A 23,783-nucleotide genomic window follows, 5' to 3' on the forward strand; every position below is an offset into this window, starting at 1 on the left:
CTTTTCACAGCTGTTTTGCTAATGCAGACAAATTAAGGAATCCAGATACACAACAAAGCTCGTGTTGACGAGTTGAGTGTTAACAAAAATCTCATAAAATTCGTAATTTTTGTATAAAACCTACAGGTGAGTGTATTGATGTATGATTTGCAAATTTTGGTTTCAGTTTAAGATCCTGTCCGTCAAGAAGCTGCTCGGAAGACTTCATAACGATTAGCTCGAGGAGAAAGTTTTGGTGTCTCTATCCAAGGTTTGAGATTATATTCAATTATTCGTGTGTATTGAAGCCCTTGATGAAATTTGGAATATAAGGTTTGGGTTTTTAACTGAAAGTTTGGCTTCAAACGAACATGTAGGAGGGGAATATCGAGCCACTGAAAGATGTAATAAACTTCCTGCTTCAGATACTTTTCTGGTTCAAAAGATCTGTCAGGTATCCTCTTAAGCTCCTTGTCTTTTAGGACTTCTCAGATTTCATTTTTCATTGACTGGTGGTTCCAATTTAATTTCCTTCCTATTCATGCAGCTCGTAGGAACAACGTGAGGGCTGACTGCTGAGACCACTTTACACTACTCTTTCGCTCAATCAATCGCATTGTCTACTTTCGCAACTAGTAAAAAGTCGGGGAATAATGACAAGACAAAATTACAAAGAACATAACATTTGCTTTATATTCTATAATTAGACATGGAACAAGCAGTCTCTAGCTTCCCATTCTATTTTAGTCTTCTATGATTTTACCTACATCTCTCGTGAAGAAAATTTTGGAAAACAGGATAACGAAAGAATCAATGCTCTATAACCTCAAGAGACTACGCAGAAAACTATCACCTCGATGATCTTTCAATCCCCAAAATTGTGCAATAGCAGAGGGACTTGCTTTTCAATGAATCTATCATCTTCCTGGGGTTTTGTTTTGTGCTTCAGTGTGGATGGTGATCAATCAATTCTTAGATATGCAGTTTCTTATTCAGCTGGTGTAATGCAAAGCTGACCATGTCCAGGACTGTGCTCTACAGGGTACATGCTTGTGCTTCTCACAAATTTTTGATGGTCGCTCACAGGTTTTCTGAGCTGTGAGACCATTGAACGCTTGTTTTTGTTTCTCTTCTTTACTATCGAGCATGATGCTAATGGGTCTGGAGATCCTGCTCCAACTCTCCTGCGCATACAATGGTTTCTTAAGAGAATATTGATAAAGTTTGGCAAAGAAAGAAGATGAAATTGGGTTAGTGATGATTACCTGAAGAGCTTCTCTGCTGCAATTCTTGCAGATCTAATTGTATTGCGGCTTGGCACCCATTTCACGACTCGGTTAGGATCAGCTCTCATGGGAGAGTGTATTTTGATGAGCTAAAAGAAAATATAACCAAGTTTAAACCAAAAAGTTAGAAGGGATGTCCTAATCTATAATAGGCCAATGCAAATGACATAAACGAATCAAGTGGTTATTCCATAGCAACTGGTTAACTGGATAATGAGGAAAAAAACGAGACAGCAGATACTTACACCCAAGCATTCCATCATCTGGTAGTAAGCTCTACCATGCAAAGGAGTATGCCCTTGTCGCGATTCTGAAAAATATCTAGTCCTGAAAGAATAGTACAGGAGATTGCTGTCAAACGTAAACATGGTTAATAAGTAGACAGCTAGTCAAAACAAATATAGGTAGACTTTATACCACTCTTTATAGCCTGGATCCACAGTAAAACCATACATATCCACTGAATCACACGTCGAGAGAGCAAACTCAAGAGCCTTGAGCCCAGTTCCTTTGGCTGCCGAGCCAAATGAAGCACCAAGCATTAAGTACACAGGATTTTTTATTGGGACTTCCTGCATAGAAAGAAAATCGTCAAATATGTTTCTAAGACCAGGCGCAGATGACAGATATTCAAAACCAGAAGAGCCAAGAGACAAATAAATGAAATGTACAAACCCGAATCATCTTGTTCATAATATCATGAATTGTTGTTTTTACTAGGAGGACCTCTTGCTTTTTTTCTGCACAATTTCAAAGGATCAGAGAGAGAGAGAGTAGAGTATCCATTTGCAAGCATTAAAAATGTGATACATACAAATGAACATATATAGAGAAAAAATGGCGATGATAACCATGAAGGAGTGAAAAAAAAGGGAACAGATAGTTATACAGTACCATCCAACTCCACGACTTTGTCAAGGGCTTTTGCTGACCCTCTGTTAAGAAGACGGAATGTACTTTTCTCTCCCACATATTCCTTGTAGTTCTGCAAGAGGATATTCCAAACAATAATGAAGCAAAGTGAGACTACAGAGGGGAAAAAAGTATTGGAAGTTTGATAGAATAACTCATCATTAACCTGAATCGGAGCACCATTTTCTCTAAGAACCGCATCATAAGTATCTATCTCCTTTCCAAACTTTGTTTTTAACAGATCACCAGAGTTACCAATAACAGCACATCGCTCAAACTGCCGGGGAAAATATGGTGGTGTTTCAGGAAGCACCAACGAAAGCTTCTCGAAGCATAAAGATTTATTCTGGCAATTATTACTGCGCCAGAGTGAAAGTTTCATTAAGGCCAAGAAAAGAAGACAACAACACAGCATTGTACACTATATTTACAAACTACCAAATAGCTTGTGACTGAGACCCTTAAATTCTAGCTAGTTTTGAGCTCTTGTCTATGAAAAGGGATAGTGATAATAACCGATGATCATGCATTTTATAATACTTACAGTTGAATTCCTTTATTGATTCTGCGCCATGCATAATCTTCCCATCCATTTGGTAAGGCATCAATGTATTCCTTGGTGAGTATGGTAGAGCTATTCCTGACCTAGTAAACGAACTCGCCAATTAACCCATCACTGTAAAAGACTACAACAAATAATATGAACTGAAAGTTACACAAACTATAAGAACTAAAACACCCACTTGTTCCCATGTAGCTACTGCTTCACACAGGTCAAACTCATATGAAAGTCCTTCAAGCTCTCCAGATTTTGGATCTTTCTGTTGTTGTACATTAATCCAAGACATCAAAATAAGGTTAAAGTATAAATATTCAACAAACCAATCTTAAATCTGCTAATGTATAGAATATAGAGTCATGTAAACCAGTCAAGAGGGAGCAATTACCCATTTGGGAACAGTATCCTTTGGGAAGTTAATTGAAACTTTGCAATAATCTCTACCCGTAGCAGCTTGTAATCCCAGACCATTTGCACTCTGCATCATCATCATTAGATCAGTTCTAATCACCTAACTCGAAACGGATCAAGCAATCGATTCCTAGTGATTGTTTCGGATTCACTTACTACGCACTTCTTGAATCCGCTCTGCAAAGACTGCAACGCCTCTAAATCTTCATTGCTAAGCCGATTAGACTCGTCTAAATCTACGGAATCATCTTCTTTATCATTAATTATTTCCATACTTCACAAAAAGAAAAAAAAAAAAAAAAACACGAATACAAACACTATACACTGAGGACAACGATGGAGTAGTATACACCACTTACATAGATTTGAGACGCCGATAATGTAGATTAGAACAGCAGAGATTCCAGTAGTTAAAGCTAATAAGAATATCAAATGCAAGAGCTTCATCGATTCCCCAGTCAAAAAAAAGCTTCAGCTTCGATCCTTTCGAGGAGACAACGATGTGAATTAAATTACTTAACGCGAAAGTTCCCCGATCTAGGCGAACATGACAATGAACATTGTTGGACAAACAACGTGTAGTCTCCGTTATGAAGCTTAAGACGGCATACAGTTTTATCATTAGACAAAACGCTGCGTATTTAACGAAATAATGTTTAAAACGGCAAAGAACGCCAAGATGTTCTGGTGAGAAATATGAAAACGTTAATATCAAAATGTGGCCACGTGGCTATAAACCTCTTCCTTGTTCATCTTCAAAAGCCCTAAAGATTATTGCAAAGATGTCAGATACTTCAGATTCCATTAAAGCAGCTTGATAAGCTTCAAGAGCCCATGATGAAATGGTGAAGAATCTTTTTGAATTTTCATGGCGGTTTTTAAGTATGGGTTTGGCTTGCAGATCCAATTTCTCTGTAATTCCCCTGTTTTACTGTTTCTCGAAGGTAAATATATGCACTCTTTAATAACTACGACAGTATAATTCTATGTAATTTCGTTTTCATATATTTTTAAATTCGTGTTCCTTGTTTGTGTTAATATGTTGTTTCGCTTACAGGTTCAGTTCAACACTGCTACTGCTGCTGCAATATATCATCATGACAAGGGTAAAGCACCAAAGTGGAAGAAATTGAATTCAGAAGATCTTGGGATAACCAGTTCTATGATTTCAAAGCCCGCCCGGGTAGTTCTAAATGGCCTTAAGAGTAAAGGTTGATGCTTTTTTAACCTTCGGATAGAATTCTAAAGATGAAATCTTAAATGTGTTTTTTTTCTCAAGTTGCTGGTTTTGATATTTGTTTTCTTTTTTTTTTCCATGATGTGTGTAGGACATGATGTTTACCTTGTTGGAGGCTGTGTAAGGGATCTTATTTTGAAGAGGACGCCAAAAGACTTTGATGTACTTACTTCTGCAGAACTTAGAGAGGTTGGTGGTCTCTAAGCTTAAGAGTCATCTCTATAACATCGTCTCTCAATCGGATTTCAAGAATTGTTTTTTTTTGGTTGGAAATGTGTTTAGGTTGTTCGGACTTTCTCAAGATGTGAAATTGTTGGAAGAAGGTTTCCTATATGTCACGTGCACGTTGGGAATGATATGATAGAGGTTTGTTGTGTTCTTGTCAATGAATTTATTTTAAAGCCAACATAAGCATAGCAAAGTCAACGATAAGAACAAATCTCGTCACTTTAGATTTCTTTGTATTCTTTTTGAGTAGGTTTCGAGTTTTAGCACATCTGCTCAACATTCTCCTAGAACTGGTTCTGGAAAATCCAATGGCTCCTATGACGAGGACAGTATCCGTTACAATAATTGCTTGCAGCGTGATTTCACTATTAATGGGTATCTTATTAATCCCTAGACAATTTCCTGTCGAAAGAGAGAAATGAATTGTTGGTTCTTCATGTTTCCTGTTAACTTTTATTACATTTCCTTACTTATTTATATTGCTTTTCCTATCTCAGTTTGATGTTTGATCCGTATGCCAAAGTTGTATATGACTATCTCGGGGGAATGGAAGACATTAGAAAAGCCAAGGTGTGGACGTACGCTGTAATACCTTTTTTCGGAGATAATATCTAAATATATATATGGTCTAAGTGTGGTTCTTTGCGCACAGGTACGGACGGTGTTTCATGCTGGCACATCTTTTCAAGAAGACTGTGGTGAGTTTTCACTTTTCATGGAAAACAAGTTCTTGTATGAATACCATTAAGAATCTATATAATGGAAGCTTATTAGTGCTTTATTGTTTATAATATTTTCAGCCCGGATTCTTCGTGGAACAAGAATTGCTGCGCGTTTAGGCTTCACAATATCTAAAGAAACAGCTCATTTTTTAAGGAACCTTTCCTTCCTTGTACAAAGACTCCACAGGGTAGGCTTTTGTTGTTGCTACTCTCCACAAAGAAATATTTTCTACACATCTTGTTCATGAATGATTCTGCATTAAATGTGTAGGGAAGAATCTTGATGGAAATGAATTACATGTTAGCATATGGATCAGCAGAAGCTTCTTTAAGATTGTTGTGGAAATTTGGGATACTAGAAATTCTTTTACCAATTCAGGTTAGTACTCGACTCTTGTTGTGTCTTTTATCGCATCTTTGTGTCTATCTAACTTCAATATTCACAGGCAGCATATCTCGTTCACAGTGGTTTCAAGAGACGTGACGAAACGACTAACATGCTGCTGGTAATAAGCAGATGCACATTTTGAAATATTCTTCAGAGACAAGTGTATGTTGCTTAACATGTGGAGTAAAGAGCTTATACTTAACATTCAACCGTGCAGTCTCTCTTCGGCAATTTGGATACTTTGTTGGCTCCAGATAGACCTTGCAACAGCAGCTTATGGTATATAGGTCTTCGTCTATTAAGATCCTTTAGGAACCATCCTTATTATATACAGTTGACAATATTGTAATACCTAACATAATTGGGTGGGGAATTTGCAGGTTAGCAATCTTGGCTCTTCACAAAGCCCTTGCTGACCAACCTCGATATCCTTCAGTGGTTGCCGCGTTCAGCCTTGCTGTACACAATGGTGGAGATGTTCTAGAAGCTATAAAAATCACCCAGGAAGTCACAAAGCCACATAACAGAAGCTTCTTCGAGCTACTGGAGCCAGAGGAACTGGACTCCCAAACCTTATTGGATGAAGTCATGGATCTTGATTCGTCTATCAAAGAAGCCTTGGGACAGATGACTAATGGGAAGTTCATTTCTAAGGCTATGGCAGCGTATCCTCAGGCCCCACATTCCGATATGGTAAGCACTCCTAATTTTCTTAGCTTCATATAACGAAGTTTCATTGGTACATATGCAAATGCAGATTCGTCTCCGTAGAAAGCCTAGACTATTATAGGATAGGGAGTTTGATATACTTTTTGCTAATGATTAGAAACAAGATTTCCTTGGTTAAGCTGTTGTACTAATTCTCTTTCTATCGTTGGCCTTTCTACAGGTATTCATACCGTTGCAGTTGTACCTAGATGCAAGAAGAATATTCGAGTGTGTGAAAGAAAATGTGCAGAAGGAATTTGTGCCTAAGCAAGACAGTGAAATTGATTATACCTCATTATCTTCAGGCTACCTTCCAGAAGTTAGACATGTATTTGCCAGGGTTGTTTTCGACACAGTCTTTCCATTAAACCCATCTCAAGAGTTGTAGTCCCTCTTGGATTGGCTGTCTTTAAACTGATAGACGTTAGAACGCAAAAGGATGTTTTCAAAAAACTTTTCGTATGTAGAACATAATAGCTAGATGTAGTGAACACCAATTTTGTACTATTACAAGGTAGAAACAAAATAAGAATAATAATTGGGAGTTTGTTTCCCTTTTCTTGGTCAAATGTGCCGGCTATGCGATGGAATGTCCTTGTAGTTTGATGCACTTACAGATGGAGCAAGCACAGTAGCTGGAGAAGCACCATTAGAGTTTGGCCTAAGAAATTGAAAAAATTATAGGTATGTGATGTGTGTCTTTCATATGTTGGTTCTAAAATGACTGATGTATATATTTTTAAGTGCAGGTGATGAAAACTTACAATCCAGCTAAAACTTTGACAGCATCATAAATACCCCATGAAATGCGAAGAGGAAGGCAACGTGTAAACATACCCCATAACCCTAGCCTCTTTACTGCCTGTAGCATGTGAAAGAATAACAGCCAAGTCGGTAGCAGCCATAATTAGCCATGTATATATCATTGGATTTGTATGGAACGGTTGCTCCTTTAGAGTTATTGAGGAAAGAGACTAAGTTATCTGCAGGATGTGAGATGACTGCGCAGAAAATTCCTGCAATGTAGCTTGACTCAAAGCTGATCTGGCTTCGAGCACTCCTCTTTTGGGGTAGGCATCACTTTCTTGTATATGAGCTCCACATTGTTTTCAAAAGTAGCAAATTTCAGAAATGTATCCACAGCAGGCATTCTTTATCTGATGAGTATTTGTCTTGCCTGCTGCCAGAAATGTTATGTTGGATCTGATTTTGTGGTTCTGTTTGGCATTCAACTTTTGAGTTGATTGGTGATATTCAGCAAATGCTCTTGTTGTTTCTTCCGCTGCTCAACTTCTAAAGTTGATTCTTAGTCCATTCGCCAAGGACAAGTCTTCAAGCACTACAGAGGAGGATACAGTTATCTGCCCTATTTGCTAAGCAGATCCTGCAATTCTGTTTTTTGCTCTGCCTTGCTAGCACAGGTATGGTAATTTTCTGAAAAAAAGTTGGATCAGAATAGGGTGATTACCTCTCTCCCCCAGATGTGTAGTATAACTAATTCTACGAGAAACCAAGTAATTGCACATGATTGCGTATTTTGAGGATATGAAGTTAGACGAGAGAGCAGTAATGTCATTGGCAGAAAAATACCATACCTTGTTGTTACTTGCGCTGAAAAGAATGACTTGTGGCAGGTAGTGTTACTTACTACTGCATAAGAACAGACTCAGCCTTCATGCCTACTAGGATGCAGACTGTTTCTACCAACGCCTACATAATCTACTACCTTGTAAGTCATCCCGTATGTTACAGGATAAACCGGTTAAGAACCTGGTTTAGGCTATCTAATTTTGTGGTTTAGTTAATTATGATCTCTGGTTTACTTATTTCATCTTTCTCGCTTCTATATGTACGGCATTAGTCGCAATTGGCAAACTTAATAAAAAAAAAACAACTTTTATCCTCTTCTTCAATCTCTCTCATCATCATCATCAAATCTTAGTTCTCTGAGTTGGTTCTTCTTCCTTTGTAACCTTCTCTTAGCCTTTGATTTGCCCTTATCTCGTTCTCTCGGTGAGAGCTGATTTGGGAGTCTATTTACTGTTTCACCGTATCTCGAACGTCGACAGAAGCGGACTACCGAGCCGTTGCAAACACCAACCCCTTAACCATATATTTACTGTATATATAGGGATGTTAATAATGGGTTTTACCCAGATGGGTACCCGAAACCAGGATAGAATGGGCCGGTCCCGTTTACACAAAATCTTACACGGGTTTTAAATGGGCAGGACTCGTTTACACAAATTCTTACACGGGTTTACCGTAGTGGGTTATGGGTACCCATCGAGTTTTTTTTTAACCTCATGTCACTTAAACAACGACGGTTAAGGAGAAACACCAAGTTACGATTTGTCTCTTTGTTTTTTTTATTGTTTTTATTTTTCTATGTTCATGGTGGCTTTGGTTTAAATAATTTTTTGCTCTTTGATTGGTCTTGATTTTCCAGATCGTTTGATTTTGTGGTTGTCTCTTCTATTCATTTTCGAAAATATGGGTATTGAAACGAAAATTTTACTTAATCTGATGTGTGGTGGGAAAAAAAAAACTGATAGATTAACATTCGGGTACCCATCGGTAGTTTTGATATAATCGGGTTTACCCACACCACGTAAAACCCGAACGGGTTTTTTGAGTTCGGGTCTTTTTTGGATGGGTTTTTTCCGGGTTCGGGTCGAGTTGGGTTTTTTTACCCACCACTACATCCGTATGTAACGTACCTGATAAGTGATAATGCAATCAAGAAGATTGATTTTGGTTGTATAAGAAAATTGTCGACGGACGATTAAACAGGATATCTAATTGGGCCGAAGCTTATTAGCCCTCAAGGCCCATTAAGAAGAGCGAAACCCTCAACGTGTATAAAAAGCATGTTATGTTTACAAGTGTGTTAGTAACTTCGCTGCTCTCAACTCTTCCCGGGAAAGAAGAGCGAGACTGTTTCATCTTCTTCATGGCAAGTTTATTGGGTTTGTTTTGGGTGGCTCTCTAATGTCTTATAAGATAAATAAGTCTGGGCTACTATATCTGAAGAGGTTGTTGATTTTAAAACTTTGTTCTTTTAGGTAAGCGAGAGCTAGAAGATGACTTGGAGACCAAACCTATTTTGAAGAAACATAAGGAAACATCCGAGGAGGAGGAGAAGGTAACCTAAGATGCTCGGATTCCTCTTGCTCTTTGAGGATTACACTATGTTCTGATAATGGATACACTCATGTAACAGGAGACAACGAAAGGATTTCCTGAAAGTCTCCAGCAGCAGATCAAAGGAAGGGACGAGTTTTCAGAGACAAAGTCTGATCAATTTGCAGTGGATGAAACTCCCGATTTTGTAGAGGCAGTTGCAGCAGTAAGAAAGAAGCCTGATGAAATTTTGCTTAATCCTCTAGTTCTTTGAGAACAAATTTTCTTCTTTACAATATTCTGGCTACTCACTCATGTAACAGGATAGTCTCCAGCAGATCAAAGGATGGGTCGAGTTGTTGGAGGATACGAAGCCTGATGAAACTCCCGATTTTGTAGAGGTAGTTGCAGCATGTAGAAACTGGATTTCCACAATGAATTTGTTTATGGGGGAGAACAAATTCGGTAAAGTAAACCCTCTAGAAAATCAATCTAAGCTTTGATTGTTAGAAGAAAGGAATTGATCTTTTAAGAACTAGGGTTTCCATCGCTAAGAACAAGAAGAGAACTCAATAATTGTATTCAATGATGGATAGCTTACAATGGAGAAGTCTTTCCCCCTTTATACATATTCATTAATCGCACAATATATTAACTTTCCTTATCAGACGAACTGAAATAAGGAAAGTTACTCTATCTCTTAGATCGGCCGCCGAGCGAAGTGGAAGTCGGTTCTTCATCCTCGAGGCTGGGCTTCTTCTATCCGAAGTGGGCTTAAATGACCTAACTGAGTACTTAACCGGATTCTCAGTTAAATAACCAAATTGTCTTTCTGGTTTAGTTCGGTATGTCGGGGGTGCTAAATCCCGCACCAACAATTAGTCCCCCCCCCCAGTTCTAAATATTTGGAATTCAATTTGAATATTTTGAACTATGGAAATGAGAATATCCGATCTAGACCATAAAGAATCATTTGATTTTACCCGGGATTCCCGCGCCACTTCAACGTGAACCGTCCGGATGACACGTGTCGTTTGCGTCACATCTGCTAGGTCGGAAGTCGAAGAGCCGCGTAGGTCATAATGACTCTTCGTAGGGTTGCCGCCCATTCGACTCTATAAATACGCCTCCTCCCTTCGTCATTTCTTATTTTCTGCCAACAGTGAAAGGTAATCTGCTCCGAACTCTCTTCTTTTTAATTATTTATCTCCATTTTTCCTCCGCACTCTACGAACTCACATCATGGCGGGCACTTCGGATACCTCTTTTTCGCCGGAAAGCAAAAATGGGCAATTAATTCGTCGCACCTCCAGACGCGTCGCGCAAATCGGAGAATCCAGTAGATCGGGCTCCGAAATCCCATCTCTTCTAACTCGCTGCTCAGATGGAGCTTCATCATCACAGACTCCTCTACCAGTTCGTCATGAAGACAGGAGTGACGAACTGACTCGAGATGTGTTGTCACAAGAAGAAGACCGATTCGCGCCTTAAGGAATCTCAATCGAAGATATCGATCCTTTGTTAGACCATAAAGGACGAATTGGAGGCGATAAAAGTTTGAGTTCGATCAAAACCGTGAACGACATGCTGAACTCATGCGGTCTATTTAACAGCAACGTCACAATTCTGATTCCTCGAGCCGACCAGCGCCCCTGGAACCTGCCGGAAGGGTACATATGCTTGTACGAGGGTTATTTTACTGAATGTCGCCTCCTATTCCCAATCCCAGCATTGATATCACTCTACGCCCAAAGACGCAGGATAGCGATCTGCCAATTTGTCCCTGGAGCCATTTGTAACTTCATGGCTGCCCTTACCATAGCAGCCGAAGTCGGAGTTAACATTGGAGTTCAATGCTTTGAGCAACTATCCAACTTCAAGTCATCAAAGAGTCTGCATCGCTGGGAAGTGAATATGAGACCGGCGCACAATTTCCTTGCGGGTCAAAGAGTTTCCAAATTCAAGAAGTGGGTGAACCACTACTTTTATGTCCGCGTTGATCAGTACTCGCTCGTTAATCCATTGGGTTTCCATCGGAGAGTGTGGAATGAAAATCCTGGTAGATTTTATATTTCCAGTACGTTCTAACTGACTTCAGCACCTCTGCCAATTTTAACTTTTTCATGTCTTGCTTCCAGATCGTCCATTTTGCGCAACACGTCTAGCTCCGGACTATCACCCTGTCAGGAACGCTCTACTATCCGGGAACAATCATCGGTGGGAATTTATTATCCGTATCCGTGTTGAAACAGCGATGGGCAAACCCAGGACAACATTCCCAAGTTTCGCGAGTTCGCTGGGACGAACTGCGGAGCCAGCCGGCTCACGTGTCGTTGAATCCGACAGTCTCCAGGTCGTTCGCCGAGAAACCTAGGCTGCTATCAAAGCCGATATCAATCCTCCTCAGGACCAGTCTGATGTTGATCCTGTTCAGGATCGGACCATTGTCGATCCCACTCAGGCTTCCGAAGAAGACGTCGACTTGGTCGATGTTGCGAAAGGTGATACCCCTCCCCTAGCTTTAGGGAATGCCGACCCTCCGAACGATGAAGAAGATGTCCCTCAGCTCGGAGCTGGACCAAAAAGGAAGAAGAGGAAACACAAAAAGAAGGCGTCGCAGCCAGCAGCAAACCGCAAACGCTCAGCTGAAGACGCCGGACTGGAATATGCCGACCGATTCCGTCTGGCAAGAGAAAATGACAAAACGGATCGGTTTGCCTTTGAGTATTTCGGTGATACCCCTTTGGTCACAAGTCGTGATGCTTCAGGCGAACTTTTCCGAAACTTGAAGATCTCCAGTCGAATTCTTCCGTCAGCGGACGAACTGGAGTTCCAACAAGCGTTCCTTGACGTCGCCGAATCCCACTTAATGGTTAGCCTTATCATTTCTTTAACTTGTTCAAACTTTGTGCGGGCAAGACTGACGTATGTTCTTTGAATTCACAGACTACCGCCAGGATGAATACGCTGACTCAGTTGTACGATAGGCGAGTCAAAAGCTATAAAAAGTCTGGATTCGAGCTTGAAAAGGTGAAGGAATGCGCGGAACAAATCCGAGTTGCCAGCAAAGCTAAGGACGAGAGGATCAAGGAGCTTGAAGCTTTTCTCGCTGAAATGGACGATATCATCGCCAAATCCGAACTGAGGATTGGCAAACTGAATTCTCGAGCGCTTATTCTCGAAGAAGAGAAATCCAAACTGCAGGGAGCATGCAACGAGTTGAAAATCAAACTCGACTTTGAAGTTAAAAGACTTCGGCGGGATCGTTTGGAGAAGGTGGAGTGAACAACGAAGAAAGCACACACTCGATTGAACAAGGTCAAGGCTTATTTAGTCGAACAAGAGAAGATTCGCCCCTTGGAAGACCTGTTAAACCAAGCTACCGAAGTGCAGGAAACTGTGAAATATCTGATCGAGAAGGGGGCCGTTATTCCTGAGGCCAAAGCCGAGGAAACTATCCAAGCGATCGACATCCTCGAACTGAATGAAAACGACCTCGTCATGTCCCCTGATCAGCTGGGCTACGGACTTCTTCACCCCGGAACGATGGCTCCGGACTCCGTCTACCATCCGTATGGCTCCAATGCCGAGAGCTTCCAAGCCGATTTGACCGGTGCTTTGGACGCTGATCTTTAGTTTTTTGTTTTTGCCCCAAACTCTATTATGTATGGGTTTGAATACCCTTGTAAAACATTGCCGACTTGTTCGGCCCATTCTCCCTTTTGAAACTTTTTCTTCTTTTTTGTGCTGGAATTTTTCCTTTTGCCAAAAAGGAAAACTCAACAAATTCTGGAAATTTGCACTTTTGCCATTTTGCACACAATATGGAAATTTCACACCCCAGTGTGCATATAAATCAACCGGCGCGGTCTCCGAACTAAACAATTCTTGAAAAACTTTAAACCAGAGTGATGTCGAACTCTATTAGCAGCGTGGAATCCCCTCTTATTGGGAATGGTGTCCCGATGTTCTCAAATGCCGAAGCTATCGAAAGGGGGATGCCCTACTACCTGAACATCCGAGCACCTTGGATGATGATGTTCCGCTTCAAACCGGAAGAGAGACGTGACCTGGAAGAATTTCTTCATCAGGTGGAAGACCGTCATACGGAGTACCGCGATCGACTCGCCGCACTCGAACAAGCGCAACGCGAATTGCTGCTCAAGCTTGAGATGCTCGAATCCCACCCAAAAGATTGGATCGAGAATGGATTCGAGAGGATAGCGGCCCTGCCGCCATGTCTGGTTGCGTATTGCAACAAGTGCTGAAAGGAAGCAGATCGGAAGCCGACACACATGGATCCTACCCTGATTGGTGACTTCATTCCAGGAAACGTCAAGCCGTTTTATATTAACAGGCGTGCTAGTGATGCCGAGCTTGCTGAAGCTGATACCTTCTTTCGTCATGTAACTATCGCGAGAAATCCTGCAATATCCGCTTCCAAACTAATCCGTTGTTGACTTTGCTTATGCAGATCGCAGGTACACATCAAGAATTGAACCAGGATCTCCACTACTTTCATATGAAAAAAGGTAGGATCGACCGCCAGCTGAAAACTTTAGAATCTGAAGTTACCATATTTAAGGCAAAAAGGAAAAGGACTATTGACTTGCTGGATGAGTCCGAACAGAAGGCCAGGGCATTGGAAACTCGCCCCGAGGACTGGGAGAAGACCGGGCTACAGCTGTTGTGGCCGATGCCAAAACGACTCAAGACGAGTGTTCGTGAGATCGCTGCGAATGGCGCACCAGTTCGGAATTAACATGTGTTATTTGAAATAAAGATTATGTGAGTATTTAATAAGATTCTGCCGCATTGTAGCAGGCGAATTACACTATTTGAATATTTAAAGTTTGCTATTTCTATTGCTGAAAATGTACCAGAAGCGAGACGTCTCCAGACTTATATCCGGCAATTTTTATTAAACGATGGTAGAAAACATCAATCAAACTTTAAAAATTAAGCTATTTAGCCCTAACGGGATACGTTTGGTCGGAGGGCGAGTTACTGGGCTCGGCTTATCTCCTTTGCTTTAGTTCGGATGCCGGACTGCGAAATTATTCTCTGGGTTAGGCTAACCATTCCGTCTGAACTAAAGTTTGGGTGCGAAATAAATACTATGGGTTCGGCTTATCCCTAAATTAAAAGATCGGGTGCGGAATAAGTATTCTGGGTCCGGCTTATCCCTACATATGAAAGTCAGGTGCGAAATAACAACTCTGGGTTCGGCTTAATCCTGAAAAATAGTGTGTAGTTACGCGAGTTGATCACCTGGCCAGGATATTATTTTATTATTATTTTTTTTGTTTTTTTTTTGTTTTTCTTTTTAGAAAAAATAAAAAGACGTGCTGCATTAAATGTTTTTCGCGGTCTTTGAGAATTATTTTCGGGACGCGGCAAAAATTTCGCGGTATTATGATTGGTGGATTCAGCGGCGGTTACTTCCCACGACACTATATAAATAGGGTTGAGGGTTGGGAGAAAGAAACATTCCAACTTTCACAATTTCTTGAAAAAGAAGGATTGTAACTACTCGATCCGCATGGCTAAGACGGGCCCGGGAAAGAATAGCTGCTTCGGCGAGCAATGCCGGGTGTACTGAAGCGTCGGATAATCCCTCCGCTCTAGATCGGGCGGAGACGTTTCTGGTTCGTGCACCTGTCCCCTTCGTCGATATGACTAGCGCGGAGAGAAGTCTTATATGCTAGGAGCTCTGACGGTACCGAGCTCGCCGCTATAGGTTGGGGGCTCATCTTACGGCGAGACGTCTTAGGCTCGTCGAGATTTGTCGGTTCTACCGCTTGGATGGGACTGTTCGGGTTCTGAACGAGATGATCGTCGAAGGTTTCTTCTTGGCGAAGTGGCGAATGACCCGGTAGCTTACCGCGCGTACGTCGTGCCAGGAACAGGTTGCGCGCATGGATGTGCCTGCCCTACTCGAGGTCGACTGCCAACCTTTGGAGGATACCGCGCATCCGTTTATCACGGACATATGGGCCTATCGGGCTTACCTGGAAAGGTTGAGGCGATATGCCAATTTTTTGGAATCGGCTGGCCCAATCTTTCGCGAAAGGCATTTGGTCGAGGGCCCATGCACCTTCCTGGAATATTTGGTAGCTAATGGCTTCGAAGTCCCGGTGGATAGACTTGAGGCCTTAAGGCAGGCACGCTGGTTTTGGCGAGCCAAACTAATCAAGATGGAGGTGGAGGAACCTTTGGAGGACGATTTGTCTGGTCCTCGTCCTCCACTTCGGCTGCAGGACCGTCCAGAACGGTGATGGTGGGCCTCGTACCGCGCCGAACTCCGAAAACGGACGGGTTTTATTTCTTTTTGTTGTTTTTGTTTTTTTTTTTTTTTTTTTTTTTTTTAAGAGAACTGGCGCTAGAAGGAAAGGTTTTCTCCTTTGCGTCTCTTTTCTCCCTTTTTTTATCTTACTAATCGGTCAAATCTCCAAAGCATGTAATGGCGATTTGCGATCAAGAATTTGCTCACTCGTATTGTCCGAATTATTCAATGGAAGTTTTCCATTTACACTTGAAAATAACGATTGTAGACGAAGTGTACTGGAATTTAATCCAAACGACTTTCAGCGTAATTTGGCGTACTGCCGATCGAAGTGTAAGAAAAAGGACGCTCTTTATTGACCATGTCTCTCGATGTATTGTAATATCAAATATCATCGATTTCTTTAAAGATGTTGCCAAACTTGTTCGTGTTCAAATTGCTCTAAACCCCAATGGCAAGCGTCGGTCCTGTGGCTTTGTTGAGTTTGCTTCTGCTAACGAAGCAAACAAGGTGAGAGACTAGTTTTTTAGTAGTATTGATGAAATGTATCTTACATGTGTTTATTTTGAAATTACACCATTTGCTGATTTAAATATTTTCAACTGCAGGCTCTGGAAAAGAAGAATGGTGAATATTTGTTTGGTAATAAGATTGCTCTTCTTGGCGTGGCTGACATAGCTTCCTACCCTCCACGACCACAACGACCCAAGTAAATTGGTTTTGACATTTGTTTCTCTAACTTATTGATATTCCCATTACACAAGACTAACGCTATTATGTTTTTTTGGTTAATTAGTTATTGCATAGATCACGACGTTTGGTAAGTTTTTTTTTTTTTTTTTTACACTATTTGCCTCTTAAGTCATTAGTTGAAATTTTTGGTCTACATGGGGAGAGAACACAAGGGTTTTTGATATTCCAGGTACGAAGATTACCTTCTAAGAGAAAGCTTTCCGATAGAAGAAGAGGAGACACCTCCCGATTTTGTTGAGGTACCTCTTCTTATTTTCTTCAAAATATGCCATATATGCTCACAAGAATCGCTTAGCTTTTTTTAGTAACACAACTGTTGTCACAAAGTCGACAGATGACTTATTTTAAAGTCCCCTCCTCCTTAGAGTTGTGCTAACACACTTGGCTGTTAAAATCCAGATAGTTGCAGCAAGACTACAGACGCTCTTTCTTGCCAATCTCTCTCCCCAAACTAAAATATCACATATGTAAGTAGCACCTTAAATTTTCCAGTTACGTTCTCAGAGCAAGTTTTTCATGTTCTGATATTTAATCCTTCCACTCTTTTACAGCATCAGCTTTTTCGAAGATGTTGAAGTTGAAGTCGTTAGTGTTCGACTTATTGTAAACCCCGAGGGTAAGCATGTGGGCTATGGCTTTGTTGAGTTTGCTTATGCTTACGAAGCAAAGAAGGTGAGAGTATTTCTGTAGTAATGAAGACAAAAAAAAGTATGAAAGTACTTCGAATATACAAGTAGTTATTTGAAAGTATGATACCTGATTAAATCTTACATACACTGTAGGCGCTGAAAAAGAAAAATGGCAGATATTTGCATGATCGTAAGATTTCCCTTCACTTGGCTAAGATAGCTCCATACTCTCCACGACCCAAGTAAACTGATTTTCCATATAATGGAGATTTGTTTTATGCAACTTATTGCTAGAGGTTTGATGCCATACAGAAGACTAACTCCATTGGTTTTTTTCAATTAGGTACAACCTTGTAGAGAAGCTCTGGTAAGGGATTTAACTATTTACCTTTTGAGTTTGTTATCAAGAACACATTGGGTGATTTTTTTGGTGTACATGGGGAGAGATCACAAGGGATTTTGATATTCCAGGTACGAAGACTACCTTCTACGAGAAAGCCGTCTGGTACTACAAGATGAGACACTGGAAGGACTTGATGAAACTCACATTTTTGTTCAGGTAGGTACCCCTGCACTTATTATCTTCAAAATATGCCAGGCTCAGAAGAACGCTTAGCGTTTCATAACACAACTGTTGCCACAAAGTTGAAAGATGACTTATTCTAGGGATGAATCTTTTTAGATGAGGCTACTTTGAGTTGTTATGCAATTTTAACTCCTTTTCTCCTTAAGAGTCAGTGCTAACAAACTTGGCTGTTAAATTCAGGCAGTTGTAGTAAGAAAAAAGACGCTCTGTGTTTCCGATTTATATCACAAAACTAAAGTATCAGATCTGTAAGTAGCACCTTTAATTTCCTCTCTCTTTCCATCTTGCAGCAAGTTTTTTTCATGACTAATATTTTATCCCTTTGTACAGCATCAATTTCTAAAGATGTTGCAACAGTTGTTCATGTTCGACTTGCTGTAAACCACAAGGGCAAGCAACTTGGCTATGGCTTTGTTGAATTTGCTTCTGCTAACGAAGCAAAGAAGGTTACATTAGTTTATATATTAATGATGAAATGTATTTTAGTAATCATCTTGCAAGAAGTGTTTAGCTGATTCAATCTTTTTATACTGTAGGCGCTGGAAAAGTATGGTGAATATTTGCACAATCGCAAGATTCATCTTGATGTGGCTAAGACAGATCCTCCATGCTCTTCTCCACAACCCAAGTAAATTGATTTTCCCATGTTAGGGAGACTTGTTTCTGTAACACTGGTTGCTAGAGTTTTGATGGCATTACTGAAGACTAACGCTATTATTTTTGTGAATTAGGTATTTCATAGATCACAAGGTTTGGTAAGGGATTTAACTATCTGCCTCATAAGTTTATTATCAAGAGCACGTTGGGTGATGTTTTTGGTATACATGGAGAGATCACAAGGGTTTTTAATATTCCAGGTATGAAGACTACCTTCGACAAGAAAGCCTCCTGATAGAAGAAGATGAGGCAGTGGAAGGACTTGATGAAACTCCCAATTTTGTTGAGGTACCCAGGGTACGGTACCCTGTTACTTATTATCTTGAAATAAATCATGCTCAGAGGAAACGCTTTAGCAGTGTTCTAACAGAACTGTTGCCACAAAGTCGAAATATAACTTACTCTAGGGATGAATCTACGTTTTGTTGATATGCGATTTAAGTCTTTTTTTCTCCTAAGAGTCGTGAACAAACTTGGCTTTTTAATTTCAGGAAGTTGCCGTAAGAAAAAGGACACTCTTTATTTCAAATCTCTCTTTAAAAACTAAAATACCAGACATGTAAGTAGCGTAGCACCTTTTAGTATCCTCTTGTGTTCTTGGAGCAAGTTATTACTCATGACTGATATTTTATCCTTTGTTTTCACAGCATCAATTTCTTTGGAGATGTTGGAGAAGTTTTAAGTGTTCGACTTATAGTAAACAGCTGGGGTAAGCGTGTGGGCTGTGGCTTTGTTGAGTTTGCCTCTGCTAACAAAGCAAAGGAGGTGAGAGCAGTTTAATGATGAAAAATATTTAAGTAGTGTAGTACTTATAATGACAACTTTACAAGTAGTTATTTGAAAGCACCATTGCTGATTTAATCTTTCATATGGTAGGCGCTGCAAAAGAAGAACGGAGGAAAATTGCAGCGTCACTATATTTCTCTTGATGTGGCTGAGATAGCTCCATACCCTCTCCGACCCAAGTAAATTGATTATCCATGTTTATGGAGATTTGTTTCTCTATTCTTATTGCTTTTTTTAATTACTTGCCTTTTGAGTTTTGTTATCAAGAGGACATTGGGTGAAATTTTTGGTATTCATGGATGAAGAGATCACAAGGGTTTTTGTTTATTTCAGGAACGAAGACTGCCTTCGACGAGAAAGCCTTATGATAGAAGAAGCTGATTGGCAGACAAAACCTAATAGGAAAATGAAGCTCTATGGGGTTCATAAGAAGGTAATCTTCAGTGTATCTCGCGGTAAGAAGATTACCTTCTCTGACGACGACAAGTGATAGAAGAAGAAGAAACTCTTTAAGGTTTTTAACTTGTGATACAATGCTACTTTTTTTAACTACTTGGGTTTTTCAGAGAATGTTTTTCACTCCCTTAAGCCGTTGCTCTTTGATTGTTGTCATGAAAGCATAAGTTATGTTCTTAAACTTCAATGGATTCAAGTTATGTTACTAGAAGCTCAGCTTTGTCGTGCCTCTATTTCAATGATGTTAATATTTTATCCCGTAAAAAAAGACCACACCTAGACTCTATTGCTTGATCTTACGATCCATAAGCAAAGTACATAATGTGTGATGTAACTGCCGTAGTACATTTTGAACCCCACACACACAAAAACAATCGACAAAGAAGAAACTTGAGAAACTAACTAAAAAACTTAGACCAAAACAACAAACATTAGAGAGCAAATCAAGTAAAGTAATCAACCATGAAGACGATCAATGGAAGAGTTTCGACAATAAGACGTCATAGCGAGATGATTATTTAACAAGATAACTTGTGCATTTATAATATTCTCAATGGAGAACGTTTCCATGAAACATTATTCGGAACATAACATTCGAGTCAATCAATCACAAAATAACATCTTTTTTGGAAACAGAGAAGTAACTCTTTAAGCCACCACATTGTTGTTTGATTTGTAACCTGCACACATCAAGAAGAAGAAGAAGAAGATTTCAAGATCCATTTTAATGATCTTGTTACACCATATATTAATGATTATACGCGCATAATCTTCAATGATCTCCTTAAACGTCTCTAAATGAGTAACACAGAATACAAAACTATCACTTCAAAATCAGAGAAACAAATAAAAAAAAACTCAAAACTAGTAAGATTTTTGAGTGATTATATGCAAGTTTACACCAGATGATGATGATGATGATGATGATGATGATATTACCTAAACCACAATAAGTTAATTCAATTTTGATTTCAAGATGCGAGAGAGCTCTCTCTTCTCAAATTGACTACTTAAATCACACATGGAAATTTTGATATATATAAAACCAGAGGCAATCGCGAAGAAGGAAGGGGGAAGAAGAGATCAATGTTTCCGGATCTGACCTATTTGGAGGAAGATTGAGAGTGTTTGGAGAAGTCAGGCGGCGAATAGATGAGAGAGGCGACCATAGTTCCAGGAAGAATTGCGTATTTGGCGAGCGCAGCAAGTTTCGTGACTAAGGCTTCTCCTCTCATGAATGACATCTTTCTCTGTTCTTCTTCTGCAAAATCTCTCTGAGCCGGCGAATGAATTGGGGAAGACGAAGACGATCTGATTGTGTGATACGACCCCAACAAAAAAGACAACAGAAGTATTGGGCCCTTATGGGCTTCCTCATTACTTACATCGTTTAAGCCCATATTACTTGGGAGTAGGATTGCTGTTTAAATATATTGATGCTATTAGAGAAGACTAAACGCTATTACTTTTGTTAAATTAGCTACAACCTTGCCGAGAAGCTTTTGTAAGGGATTAAATTATTTTCCTCTTGAGTTTGTTATATTATTATTGGGTGAAGTTTTTTTAGTGTACATGTGGGGAGATCACAAGGGTTTTTGATGAAACTCACAATTTTGTTGAGGTACATGTTCTTATTATCTTCAAAATATGTCATTATTTTTGTTGAGGTACTCACGTATTTGCTAAGGTTGTTTTTGACACATCTTTTCATTAAACCCATCTCAAGAGTTGTAGTCCCTCTTGGATTGATTGTGTAACACAACTTGTGTTTAAACTGATGTAGCAGTGTGCAAAAGGATTTTTTTCAATGACTTCCATATGTAGAAACATAATAGGTAAGAGTATAGATGTAGCTAGCAAATACCATTTTTGTACTATTACAAGATAGAAACAAAATAAGAAAAATAATTGGGAGTTCTCTGTTTCCCTTTTATTGCTCTAATGTGACGGCTAAGCGACAGCCCCGTCTTAAAAAAAATTTCGTCCCTAAGCATACAATTTTTTAGGACCCTTATCAACATAATTTTTTTTTTCTTTTTTTTCTGGTCCCCATTTCCTTAATGTTTTTTGCAAAAAAATATTTTGTCCCCTGGCCATTGCCCCTCTCGCCGTAGGTATGAGCCGGGGCTGCTAAGCGAGGAATTTCCTTGTAATTTTATGCACTTACAGATGGAGCAAGCGCAGTAGCTGCTGGAGAAGCACCACCAGTGGTTGGCCTAAGAAATTAACAAAATTATAGGTGTGCTCTTTCATATGTTGGTTCTAAAATGAGTATTAAGTGTAGGTGATGAAAAACTTACAATCCAGCTAAAACTTTGACAGCATCATAGATAACCCACTGCGCGCCAGTGAGTGTTCCTATCATGGAAATGCGAAGAGGAAGGCCACGTGTAAACATACCCCATAACCCTAGCTTCTTTACTGCCTGTAGCATGTGAATTAAAGAACAAAAACCAAGTCAGTTTCAACAAGCTGTATAGCAGTGGACAACTCTAATTAGCTGCTTGATGTTCTGGTGAAGAGCATGGATCTGTGTATGGCGTTTTGTACTTACATCAGCAACGGTTGCTCCTTTAGAGTTGTTGAGGAAAGATACTAAGTTATCTGCAGGATGCGAGATGGCGGCGCAGAAAATTCCAGCAATGTATCCACCTGCAAAGCTAACCCCAAGCTGAACTGGCTTCGAGCACTCCTCTTTTGGTGTAGGCATCACTTTCTTGTATATGAGCTCCACAGTGTTTTCAAAAGTAGCAAATTTCATCATCGTATCCGCAAAACCCTAAAATTCGTTTTTCTGACTGAAATCATCATCTCAATGACTCTACATTTTCTTGAGTATGGAGACATACATGGAATCTGGCGTCCCCAGAGAGGAACAAGTCCTTTGTGCAACCCTCGAAGGCCTTCGGATCTGATGATCTTTGGTAAACCATCAGATAAACCGCGGGCGAAACCAGGCTGAGTCTGAACCCTGACTTTGACCGCTTCCATTGGACAGAGAGCCACATCAGCAACGATTTCCGCAGAGGCCGAGCCAGCTAGGTAAATCAAGGTCTTGTACTTAGCTGCGTATTCTGGGCCAACAATATCTGAGTAGTACTTCTTGGAGTACTCATAGAGACCGTATTTAAAAGCTCCCTGTGCACTGTACCCGAGAAGCGTCGGTGACCAGCCTCTTGTGAAACCCTTGAGCCCTTGCTCTTTGATGGTTGTCTTGAAAGCAGAAGTTATGTTCTTGTACTTCAATGGATCAATCTGAAACAATAACATTAAGGGCCTTTTTGTAAACTGAGCTCAGATTCCCTCTCTGATTTCACATAAAAATTATGCATGAGGTTGAAAAGTCTCTGACGGCGTTGAAGAGTCGATGCCGTGTAAAACAAGAAACTCAAAAGTTGACAGCATGTGGAAAGTATAACAAGAAAAGTGGAATTAACAAAACTTTACTAATTTGAATAATTCATTTGAACAAAAAAATCATAAAATACATGACAGAACAATATCATTCAAGATTTCACCATTTCAATAATAAAGTAGCTTTTGAAGAAGCCTTACAAAATACTATAAACAGAGTAGTTGGTTTGGAAATTGGAACTTCACCTGCATGTTGCATTTGATGACATCAAGTGGCGTAATCGCCGTGTGCGTGATACCGCAGCATAACATCCCGGCCACCGTACACGCCGCGAAATACGCTGGCGAGTACATTTCTACTTTCTCGCTCGGCGTCGCGATGGCGAAACTGGCGGTACCGTTAGATGATGAGACTGAAGAAGTCGGAGAAACCAGCGGCCGTGATTTGAGATGAGTCGTCATGGTCGTAGCTGGCTCCTCCGACGACTGAAACAGACGATGATGATCGGACGAGTAGAGAAAGCTCGGGATCAAAGATCTGCTTGAGTCGCTGGACTTGGACATTTCCAGAGTAGAGATGAGAAAACTCAAAATTATTTCTGTTGGTTTTTGACTATTCGGGAGAGAGGAATATCTCAAAGGTTGAGTTTTGGTGGAATCGAATTTGACGTTTTTATAGGTGCTGAGAGTTTTGGTTATGAAAATGTCAATATTTTAATCAAC

General features: G+C 40.1%; 4 protein-coding genes, 2 long non-coding RNA genes and 1 pseudogene across 8 annotated transcripts; 4 read left to right on the forward strand and 3 right to left on the reverse strand.

The window, feature by feature from the left end:
* The first annotated feature begins 26 nt into the window (after positions 1-26).
* On the forward strand, positions 27-744 carry LOC147946005 (uncharacterized). The gene is made up of 3 exons (XR_015596908.1): positions 27-250; positions 357-433; positions 527-744. It is a non-coding gene; the product is annotated as an uncharacterized LOC147946005 (long non-coding RNA).
* LOC104780703 (sialyltransferase-like protein 2) lies at positions 647-3,911 on the reverse strand. Of its 3 annotated transcripts, none has more exons than XM_019244678.2 (12): positions 3,507-3,911; positions 3,304-3,377; positions 3,125-3,214; positions 2,921-2,998; positions 2,722-2,822; positions 2,344-2,536; positions 2,160-2,250; positions 1,941-2,005; positions 1,683-1,837; positions 1,511-1,592; positions 1,245-1,354; positions 647-1,163 (listed from the first exon to the last, which is right to left on the reverse strand). In XM_019244678.2, the coding sequence occupies exons 1-12, from the start codon at positions 3,592-3,594 to the stop codon at positions 968-970; spliced, it is 1,323 nt and encodes a 440-aa protein (XP_019100223.1). In that variant the 5' UTR covers positions 3,595-3,911; the 3' UTR covers positions 647-967. The 3 variants fall into 3 exon arrangements, with proteins under 3 accessions (XP_019100223.1, XP_010503524.1, XP_087366530.1); XM_010505222.3 differs by having other exon boundaries at positions 3,304-3,383; positions 3,507-3,716; XM_087510404.1 differs by having other exon boundaries at positions 3,304-3,395; positions 3,507-3,676.
* Positions 3,833-6,999, forward strand: LOC104780704 (uncharacterized). The gene is made up of 13 exons (XM_010505223.3): positions 3,833-4,091; positions 4,205-4,358; positions 4,476-4,573; positions 4,667-4,750; positions 4,863-4,987; positions 5,110-5,182; positions 5,265-5,310; positions 5,413-5,522; positions 5,606-5,713; positions 5,781-5,840; positions 5,940-6,001; positions 6,103-6,415; positions 6,612-6,999. The coding sequence occupies exons 1-13, from the start codon at positions 3,990-3,992 to the stop codon at positions 6,816-6,818; spliced, it is 1,542 nt and encodes a 513-aa protein (XP_010503525.1). The 5' UTR covers positions 3,833-3,989; the 3' UTR covers positions 6,819-6,999.
* A 4,138-nt stretch (positions 7,000-11,137) lies between these two features.
* On the forward strand, positions 11,138-13,189 carry LOC109132511 (meiosis-specific protein ASY2-like). The gene is made up of 5 exons (XM_087509451.1): positions 11,138-11,630; positions 11,692-11,906; positions 11,961-12,425; positions 12,500-12,829; positions 12,947-13,189. The coding sequence occupies exons 1-5, from the start codon at positions 11,138-11,140 to the stop codon at positions 13,187-13,189; spliced, it is 1,746 nt and encodes a 581-aa protein (XP_087365577.1).
* Positions 13,190-16,016: 2,827 nt separating this feature from the next.
* LOC104783918 (polyadenylate-binding protein RBP45A-like) lies at positions 16,017-21,214 on the forward strand (annotated as a pseudogene).
* Positions 20,221-21,181, reverse strand: LOC104780705 (uncharacterized). Its single transcript, XR_766802.3, has 2 exons — positions 20,810-21,181; positions 20,221-20,386 (listed from the first exon to the last, which is right to left on the reverse strand). It is a non-coding gene; the product is annotated as an uncharacterized LOC104780705 (long non-coding RNA).
* Positions 21,215-21,494: 280 nt separating the features above from the next.
* Positions 21,495-23,729, reverse strand: LOC104780706 (mitochondrial phosphate carrier protein 2, mitochondrial). Its single transcript, XM_010505224.2, has 5 exons — positions 23,307-23,729; positions 22,556-22,961; positions 22,261-22,475; positions 22,007-22,131; positions 21,495-21,922 (listed from the first exon to the last, which is right to left on the reverse strand). Exons 1-5 carry the CDS (start codon positions 23,622-23,624, stop codon positions 21,862-21,864), a joined length of 1,125 nt encoding a protein of 374 aa, XP_010503526.2. The 5' UTR covers positions 23,625-23,729; the 3' UTR covers positions 21,495-21,861.
* Positions 23,730-23,783: the final 54 nt, after the last annotated feature.

The sequence above is a fragment of the Camelina sativa genome, chromosome 4 (assembly GCF_030686135.1).
Source record: "Camelina sativa cultivar CO46 ecotype springtype chromosome 4, ASM3068613v1".
Taxonomy (NCBI): domain Eukaryota; kingdom Viridiplantae; phylum Streptophyta; class Magnoliopsida; order Brassicales; family Brassicaceae; genus Camelina; species Camelina sativa.